Genomic DNA, 9,928 nt, shown 5'->3' with positions numbered 1-9,928 from the left:
ACCTGGCGCGGTGCGTAAACATCGCCACTGGGGAGACAAAGGCGGCCGGGCGTTGTGCTGGCCACCGAGACCCTCCTGTACCGTACCGACCTTCGTAGGTGCTCGCTGATAGAACGTGACTGACTGAGTAGTCTGTTAAATCTTGATTTGAGTCTGTTCGAGCAGTACAAGGGGATCTTTGTTTTTATGAGAGCCGGTGGCGCAGCGGTTCAGGCCGCTGCGCTTCGAAGCCAGGCCACCTCCGTTGGAATTCCGAGCGCAGATAACAAACAATTCGTGGGAATTCATATCAAAGTCTGAAAAGGGCCTCTCTTGGGTCGGCTTGGCCTTACACGAATACATTGTTGCGTGGGTAAACACGCAACAATGTATTGGGAACTGGGTGGCCTCCACTCGTAGGGCGATCTGTCTAATCGCTGGCAGACGCCTCCCCCCCCCCCCCCCGCTAATGAGCCTCTGCCTGCCACCTCCTCCTCCAGGTGACGTCCCCGCACAGCCCCGTGCACTTCCTGCTGGGCGGCAGCGTCTCCTCGGTCTCTCTGCACGAGGAGAACCGCAACCACAACGCCTGCTCCCAGCGCGTGGCCGCATACGGCGGTGGCGGCGCCACGGGCGGCGGTTGCGGAGGAGGTGCAGGAGGAGGTGGAGGCGGGCAGCCGTTCTCCCTCTCCGCCTCCCTCTCCTCGTCGTCGTCCCTCCCGTCCTCCAAAGCGGCGTCGTCGCACTCGGCCGACGCGAGCGACTCCTCCGCGTCGGCGGAGTGCGCGGCGGCGGCGGCCGTGCCGGCGCTGGACCCCATCACGGAGGAGGAGGACCACGCGGGGGACCCCGCCGGGGGCAGGGCGCGCCCGGCCGCCGCTGCGGCCGCGGCCTCGGCGACGGCCGCGGCGGCGGCCACGCTGGGCAAGCGCGTGCTCCAGGCGGTGGACATCAAGCACCGCAGCTACCAGCAGCTGGCGAGCGACGACGACAACTCGGGCGCCGACGAATCGGATGACGTGCCGCTGCTGCGCTCCGCCGCCGCCGACGGCGCCGCTCCGGCGCTCGAGCGGTGGGGCCCGGCCGCCGCCGCCGACCCCGACGCCGACTGCGCCGCCGCGCAGCCGTCCGACGACGCCAACACCAACGCCAACAACAGCGGCGGCAAGGCGGGCGGCCCCCGCCGCGAAGTCCGATGGCTACGTCGCCGAGATGATCCCGCTGGGCAAGAAAGACTTGTCCGACTCGGGCGCGCGCGTGGCCGACGGCTCCCAGGGCCCGTGTGGCTTCGCGGGGCCGCCGGCGGCGCGCGCCGTCGGCGGCCTCGTGGAGTTCGCCGGCGCCGAGTTGGCGCCGGCGCCTGCCGCGGTGGACGCCGGCCCCCTGCTGCTGCTGCCGATGCCGGCGACGGCGACGGCGGGCGGGGGCGGCGCGCCGGACGCGCCGGACGTGACGCGCATGTCCATCTGCTCCGACGGCAAGCGCAGCCCGTCGGGCTCCGAGAGCAGCCTCATCCTGAGCAGCCCCGAGGCCGAGCGGCGAGCGCTCGTGCCGCCCGCCGCGCAGGCCGAGACGGGCCGGCGGCGGAAGGCGGAGCCGGCGGCCGTGGTGGGGGGCGGCGTTCTGAATCGCGTAGACAGTGTAGAGACCATCAACAACAACAACCGTTCCTCCCTCGGTACTGGCGGCGGCGGCAGCGGCGTTCTACCGAGCACCGCCACGGCACCACGCAGTGCCGCGACTCCGATGACGCCCCCCAAGAAGCAAACGGCAAGATCCAAGATGGGCAGCATTGGAGGAGGAGGAGGGGGGACGGGAGCGGCAGGGCGGTCTGCGGGCGGGCCGGCCCCCTCCTCCCCCAACGTGCGCGTGCCGCTGCGCGGCGGCGGAGGCGTCGCCGGTGGTGGCGGCAATGCGGCAAAAGCCAACACGGCGCGCGCCAGGGTCGACAACGCGCGGCCCAACCTCAACCGGAAGGCGCCCGCGCCTACCAGGGGCAAGAAGGGGGGCGGCAGCAGCGGCGCAGGAGGAGCGAGCGGCGCTGCAGACAGCGCCGGAGCTAGTGCAGAGAAGGAGAGCATCCTGTGAGCGTTGGCGCGCGAGCTTCTCCCGCTCCTGCCGCTCAAGACAACCTCGCCCGCCGCCCACTCCGTTCTACACAAGCGCATTACGTGTGTAGAGCAATATACTACATGCCAACGTCGCACGGCCTCATGGGGGAAACGCCCACAACGCCCTGCAAGCCCTATAAGTAACAGTTGCGTTTATTTATCCTGAAGGTGCCGGTGCGTTCATCCCCGTGGTTAAAACCCATCGTCCTGTAGACCTTTCGTCACACGCCCAAGCCGCCTGCAGAACCAGGATTTAATTATTTTTATTTTTTCCTCTCATCACTGACGGGCAGCCGTGGCCTGTGAGGAGCTGCTCACACCATTAGTGGCGGTGCTGGGCAGCTGTGGCGTGAGCTGCAGACCATCGTTGAGGCACGTCAATATTCAGGCCCTCAATGTCTCGCGTCCATACAGGTGTCATTGAGCCTCCAGATCTTTTACGGGAAGGTTCCATATTGCCATTGTCTTGCCAGTTTTGTTTGGAAGGATTGTTTTGCATTGCGGAAGTAACCTGGCGTGCCCAGAGAAAACCCACGCAGGCAAGGGCATAATGCTCAAAAGGTCCAGACGGAAGGATTCACTTAACCTTCCGGATGCACTACCATCTCCTGGCCACCTTGCAGCCACGCGGGCTTTGCGAATCGACGCGACCCAACAAACCCTTCCCTCCGAAGCACTGAACGACGAGCGTGTGTCGCCACGCCGTCAGAGCCAAGCACTGATTACTTTACAACGATACGTGGTGCACAAGCGCAATTAACGATGAAACCCAACACGGCCGTCAAGAACGCTGTGGCCTCGAGAATAACGTATAAGTGATGGGCGACATTTTTGTTATTTATGAGCGACGAGAAATGGCCGTTGTCCGAAACGTTGTCGATGATATTTTTTTATTTTCGGGCCACAGTGTTATTGGCGAATGTGTTGAGTGTTTTTGTTGAAACAAAAAAGTAATCCGGGTTTTTCTTTTGTTAAGCACTCGTTACATTTTAATTGTGCTTATGGAGTCTTGTTGTGATGGGCCTCTAGATTTCGCTTGGCAAACTCGGTTAGAATGCAACCGTGGGGGAACGGTCCTTGCGAGGTGACACCATGGCCAGAAGTACTCACGAAGGCACCGAGGTCCGTCTCTCTCCCTGTCCAAATAGTAAATGACCAGATGTCACTCAAGTATTTATCAAGGTTAGCTCCAAAAGCCGGGCCAAATTGGGCAAACATCCACCACATTATTAATGTGTGGCCGTCCGTTCACTGGACTCGGTCGCTACATTTGAGTTCCTGGATTCATCGCAGCGGGAGACCTAGAAATGTTTTCCCTCATGCTTCTCGCTCAGTACCTCAACACAGCCATTCATAACCCCTTGAGCCACGAATCGCCTTCACAGCCTCGTCGGTTTCATCCTCATGAGATCATCAGTGCAGTGTAGCCCCGTTTCTCGCACTGCCAAAACACACAACCACTGTCACGCGACATTTTCGCTGGTGACTCTGGTCGGGGCTGCACTGCATGTTCCCACTTCCGTCATCCTTCCAGGGTCGATTTCATGAGTCTCACTTGGTGCAAAGTCATCGGTCGTCGTCACCCCACGGGTGTAATTCGCCCTGCCATAGGAACGTGGAATTTCCACCACTGGCTCTGCGACACACGAGCCCAGCACCGGGGGGCTCGTTTGAGCACGGAGCCGCTCTGACCTGACCGGGGCTTGCAGGGCAGTGCGGGTCGCGTCCCCCCACAATGTCACACCGCGTGAAATATTTATTTTCTCCATGTTGTGTGCTCGGTGACTGTCCGTGTCTTGGCCCGTCGATGGGGCTTCCCTGCCTGCCGGGAGGGGAAGCGGGGGGTGCCCGCGGCGTTAGTTAGCCCCCCCCCCCCCTGGCTTGTCCGTCGTGGTTCCTCGTCGTTTCGTTCATGCTTGACGGCTTCGCACACGTGTCTTGGTGTTGTGTCGTGCGGTCGCAAGTCGGTAGCCCGTCGGCTTTTTCAGCCACCGAAAGGCGAGCAAAAAGTAAAAAACTAAAAAACAACAAAAAAACTAAAGGCCCACCAAAGCCGGTGCCGTGCATGTCGGTCGCAGTTCGGCACTGGGGCGCACAGTGGCTTGCGAACCGCAGTTTGCCCAAATACTCGAGAGCGTAACGCAACGTCGCCGGCGAGTGGTCGACCCTTTAAATTTAGCATTCCGCAAGATGCCCCCAGGGGATTAACGGGGCCGTGCAGGAGATTGAGCGAGGAGAGTGGCTTACGCAGTGACGACCCCACTCCGGGTTGAGGTCAGGGCGCCGTTGACCTGGCGGCGTGCCAAAGCTCTCCTTCGCTTTGCCAGTCGCGACTCTTTGCGTTCCGCTCCCCCTGTTGGCTTGCACACACGGAGAGGTGGCCTAATCGGCTCGCGCGTAAGCTACGTTTGGGAACCTGTGCGCCATCTCCACGCCGTGCCACGATTTTGGCAACCCGAGTTCGATTCCCAAACTCTAATCTCAACTAGCGTCAACACTGGTGAGACAAAGACGGCCAGGTTCGCATGCTGCTGGCCATGCCGTTGCCTCCTGCGCTGCGCCGACTTGAATAGGTGCTCACCGAACAACACTCGCTTGCCCTTGATAGTCTACGAGGCTACAAGTGGTATTTCTTTTTTACCTGTGCGGTCACACGCAGGCATTTTCGTGTTTTATTAAATTGCATTGGTATAGCGGGAGGCTAAGTCCGTGGATAAATTCCGAGAGATAGTAAAGGGCGCGTGTGTTCAAATGGTAAAAAAACGCATTTCTTCGATGGTAAAAAATGTCTCTACATTTGCATGGAGAAGTCGATGGTAAAAATGTTATTCCGTGGAGAGAAGAAACGATCCCATTTACATTGCTCTTATACCAATTCTTCAGTGTCCGTCGCCGTTGTTATTTGCATCGCAACAAACATATATATACACGCGTGTGAAATATTATCAGTGTTAAACGTTGTTACTGATGTCTGCCGCTTAAACCCAACAGTAGTGTCGTGAGAAATGAAGCCTTCGGAGACAAAGCCCATGGCATCGCCACAGCTGGAACGAAGCCTTTTGTCAAATTCTTGAAGAGGCAAAAACTCAAACGGGAGTGTAAACCTTCCAAAATTCGGAAGCAATTAGGTTCCTAAATTTTTCCTTTACCAATGTAGCTACTCTTTTACAAGCCGGTTAGAGGTAAAAACAAACGCCAAAATAAAAAAACACACAAAAGTCAAAAGCTTAAAGACATTTAAAAAATGCTGACATTGTTTTGAGATCACACTGATGGGAGAGCATGAGGAGGTGGTGTGGGGGGGGGGATGCTCTTGCCTGTGTATCAATCGCGGTGTGATTTTCACCGTTTGTTTGGATCCGCAACGTCAACACATTTCAAGCGCCACTAACCCCTTGGGTTTTGGCCGTGTTCTTTTTTTTTTGGCGACCTGAGAGAGCCGTGCAAACGTCGAGTCGCCCGTGTCGTGCACTTTTCCGTCCGGCGTAAACGTGCGCGTGACGTCCTGTTCCCCTGTCCCTCGCGCGTGTTGTGTAACGCGGTGCACTGAAAAATACGTTGTTGTGTTTTTTTATTGTTAATTGTTATTGACTTCGCTTCTTCTTTTTTTAAACATTTAAATTAAGGGCCAAATTCTCAAGTTTCAGGCTGCAATGAAAAATGTCCGCAAAGGGGCACGCACAAAGCAACTCATCTTTACTTGAAGGGAAATACCGCTACACGAACAGAATTGCCTCTGGCAAATGTGCACGGGCCGAAAATGACTTTAACGCCATCATACATTGTGGAGAAAATTGCAACGCGGCCTGATTTGCCTGTTGGCGAACGCTCATTTTTGTCAGATTGTTTTTTTTTGTTGGGTGGAAAACTGCTGCCGATGAATCTGCGTCCCCAAACTGCACGGCAAGTTGCCGAGTCGGCGCGCTTTAAGCTATTTATGTCGTCATCGGCAAGTGAATCTGGCCCATAAACGGAGATGGGAGTTTGCAAAGTGGTGTCTTGAAATATAAAATGTTGTCTCCAAGTCGTAATCGTCTCCCTTTTCCTCTCTCTGCCCTCAACAAGGGCAATTTCCCCAATAACTTTTGCCGTTGTATTTTTCTGTTATAAGGGCAATTAGTTATTTACGGTGGTAAAGTGTTTTCTGCTGTCCGTCACTTTAAGTTTGGTATTATCCAAGCAGGTTTGATTGGATTGGCCTAAAATGTTGCGAGCTTATTATTCCGTAGCAAGACCGGCTTCTGTCATAGTGACGTGGAATTTACACCTCCGCTTTCGGACACCAGTGGAGAGAATCGTCCCTCCACGGTCGTTTGAACGGGGACACACTTTTGACTCCTAACTTTGACTAAATGGTGGCACTTCCACACAATTCCTCTATCGTTTTACACGTCCTGTAGGGATTGCACATGAGCATCAAGTCTCCACAACGTTGCACAGCAAACAAGACAGTGTCCCTAACGAGAGCCGAATGTTGTTCACTATTCGACTATTTCACGCAGCGAGGCCTCGCAGAGTCGCTTGACTTTTTCTCGAGGGTGCTGCTCGGTTTTGACAGTAAGAGGGGTGGTGGTGGGGGGTGGCGATGACTACTGCGTAGATTCCAACTGAGTAATTTGCGGGGTAACTTTTCAAAATTCGGACCGTGAGGCCGGCCGCACAACGGCCTCCTCTTGCGAACGGCGTTAGGGGATCATTGGCGTGCACTGTTACGGCACACGCGTGTCGCCGGTTAACACGCCCGCAGTAATTAACCGGGCACGCTTCATGTCCCAATTCATTTCGGTAAAACATCATCATATTTGCGCTCCCTTTCCTTTTCCACCCCCCGTAATCCTGGACAGTTCCAGGATTCAGCGTCCCCCACACCGAGAGTCACGTGTCCTCTATTCCGCTCGCTGACAATTGAGCGACCGACACCACTCCGCCTATTTCGTGGGGCTTTGGAGAGTGAAAAGCTGTCCCCACCGGGTTCAGCAGCTGGCAGTGGGGTTTCTCTCGGTGCCCAGCGTGTGCTGGCGTGTGTGTGAGTTGTTGACTTATTTCCGACCGGACTTTCTCCATTGCTGGTGTACTCCCTCTGGCTGGAACACGATGCACTTTACGACCTTGAATTCGTTGCATCTGACGTTCGACAAATGTTTCCACCCCCCTTCCCTCCCCTCGGGTCGTTCAGGTAACACGAAAGAGATACGTTACGTGTGTGTGTGTATATATAGATCATCCGTGTTTGATAGTGTTTACTCAACGTTGTAGCAGAAGTGAAGTGGTCGTTCAGTATTGGCCTGCGCTGCTGCTGCTGCAGTCGTCGTCGTGTTGGGTTGTGTTGGGGCTCGTCTCGCGTGTCGTCGTCCGTTTGTGCTACGTTTAAAAACATGACAATGGTCCAGTCAATTAAACCAACAGCAGCAGCAGCAACAACACAAGCACTGCCTCGTTTGTGAGTGAGTGATTGTGTGTGTGCGCGAGAGAGAGAGAATCGCGTTCGCGGATTCCGTCCTCGTGTAAAAGGAAACGAAAAGTGAAATTCGCGTGGCGGCCTCGGACGGCCGATGGTGTGAGGTGGAGGAGTGGGGAGGGCTTCACGCGACACCGCTGAGCCATCGTGTGGATTGAGCAGAGTTCTCGAGTGTGGCGAAGTGCCAACCGATTCGCACGAGACGAGCGCGTGTGCATGTCTGTTGAACTTCTTTCGCGCCGTACGATTGTGCCAACCGTGCATACATCGGAGGCGTGCTGGGTGAAGGACAACAAGCGTAACACCAAAACAAATTAATGAATGCAATTTTTTTTCTCTACGTTCACCTCATTTGTGCACGGGTCGGTAGATTTTGACGGCGTGAGCCGATCGCTCTGCGCAGCTCGAGTGCTGTGCAGGGTAAGACGTGTCCTTGGAAGGATGCCAGCTCGTGCTTTGGCACGTGTCGTGACGGGTACTGCATGGTCCGACCGTGTCGGTCCGGTGCTCGCCGAGCTGCATTGGCTTCCAGTTGGCGACTGAACACGTGATGAGGTTGCACTCATTACACACACAAAGTGCTTGCCGCAAATGAACCACACTACCTTGCCGATCTCGTCAAGGAACATAAACCATCACGCAAACTCCGGTCACCCTCGCAGCGGCTTTTGGCTAACCATTGAACAAAGACGGTCGCTGCATCGCTCGCTTTCAGATGCGCTTCTGCGGCCTTCTGGAATGCTCTCTCTTCCGATATTAGGAAGCCACTGGAGCTTTGCACTTTTAAATCTAGTTTGAAAACTAATTTCTTTATAACTGCGTTTTATGTTTAGTGTGTTGTCCCCTCCCCTGCACCTCCGATTAGCACGGTTGGCTGACGTATAGTGCGAACGAAGTTCAACATACATACATTAACACGGTTCACTACGCACTGCGCAAGAACTTCAACATACCTATGTAGATTTCGATTTAAAGCTTTCGTGACTGCAGGGATTCATCTTCTTGGTTCTCTCGGTAAAGTCACGTAGAAGGGAAGTAATAGGTGAAGATGGCTGCTTGCGTTGTGGCCGAAACGTGAGAATTATTTTATTACGTTTTATTTTTATTATTTTATTACTTCCCTTCTACGTGACTTTACCGAAAGAACCAAGAAGATGAACACCTATGTAGTGCAGTGACTTCGGAGACGACGTTTGTAGAGGCACCTTCTTTATTTAACACACACGATCTCGCCTGCACACACTCTGTTGTCGCTAGCCTATGGCACAACACGAGCCATCTATCATCGACGGCGCTGACGGAGACGGCTAACAGGCTATCTAGCAGCGCGGTGTCGGGCGAAGACCGCAGCGACGATGGCGACAAAGACGACAGCGACGACGAGACGATCCAATCCCAAAACCGGCAGCCTCGAGCTCCCGCACTCGGCCCCTTTTATCCTACCAGCGCGGCCTGGCTCCCCCCTGGCCGCACCTCCCTTCTCGAATCCACTAGCAGGTTCCAGGGGCTTCCAGATGGGGCCCTCCATGACCGTTGCCCCAGTTCCTCCGCCCTGCCGACACAGCCGTGTATATGCTTACCGGCGTGTGTCCTGTTTGTCCACCGCAGTTGCCGCTGCTGGTCACCAGCCGGCGCTATTACACTACACATACATGACAGCTGGAGGAAGCATGGGTTGCCATTAGCAGGTAATTGTACAGAGCCGTACGTTACTCTGCTGCTGTGTGGGCAGCTCCAGCATTAGGGAAAGCCTCGAGGTGACAACACGACTCGGGGCCAATAGGCATGTCAGAGGTGATTCTTCTTTTGTACGGCTGATGTATATGCAGAGCAACAACTACAATTTCACAGTCAGGCGCTCAAGCCAGACAACAGCATCAGGAGCAGCGGAGTAGTATCGTTTGTGATGTCTCCTTCGCATTTGTGGATGGGGGCATTGCGTCGTTTTACGTTGTAGGGTCTGTTCAGGATGACCACGGTCGCACACGACTGGAGAGCTTTACATTTTCCGTTTGTCCTTCGGGTATCCGCATCTACTGCCATAGTTTGTGCAGCGGATGCGATTCGGGGTGGACCGTGAGCTTCGCGTCAAACCCCAGGGATGTTATTCTGCGTTGGGTCTTTCACAAGGTGGTGCCTCTTCTTGGTTCTTTCGGTAAAGTCACGTAGAATGGAAATAAAAAAAATAAAGCATTATTTTATTATTTCCATTCTACGTGACTTTACCGAAAGAACCAAGAAGATGAATCCCTGCAGTCACGAAAGCTTTAAATCGAAATTTAAGGTGGTGCCTGTTTGCGAGTGATTTTGATGGTGAGTTAGCGCCACTGAGATCTTGCGCGTGAATCTGGGTTTCAGCCAGCAATGATTCAACTGTGGG

The 9,928-nt window shown here is 55.0% G+C and overlaps 1 protein-coding gene across 5 annotated transcripts in view; it reads left to right on the top strand.

Moving 5' to 3' along the window:
* The window catches only part of KIDINS220 (kinase D interacting substrate 220), a 124,304-nt gene extending 116,788 nt beyond the window's left edge, over nucleotides 1–7,516 (top strand). For all 5 annotated transcript variants that reach the window (XM_078873080.1, XM_078873077.1, XM_078873078.1 and 2 more), the window contains one exon: nucleotides 480–7,516. In XM_078873080.1, the coding sequence (XP_078729206.1) occupies nucleotides 480–2,042 (1,563 nt within the window). In that variant the 3' untranslated portion in view covers nucleotides 2,043–7,516. The remainder of the gene's footprint in view (nucleotides 1–479) is intronic.
* The last annotated feature ends 2,412 nt before the right edge of the window (nucleotides 7,517–9,928 follow it).

The sequence above is a fragment of the Lampetra fluviatilis genome, chromosome 2, assembly GCF_964198595.1.
Source record: "Lampetra fluviatilis chromosome 2, kcLamFluv1.1, whole genome shotgun sequence".
Taxonomy (NCBI): Eukaryota; Metazoa; Chordata; class Hyperoartia; order Petromyzontiformes; family Petromyzontidae; genus Lampetra; species Lampetra fluviatilis.
The sequence above is the reverse complement of the archived record's forward strand: the minus strand, read 5'-3'. Positions and strand labels throughout refer to the sequence as shown.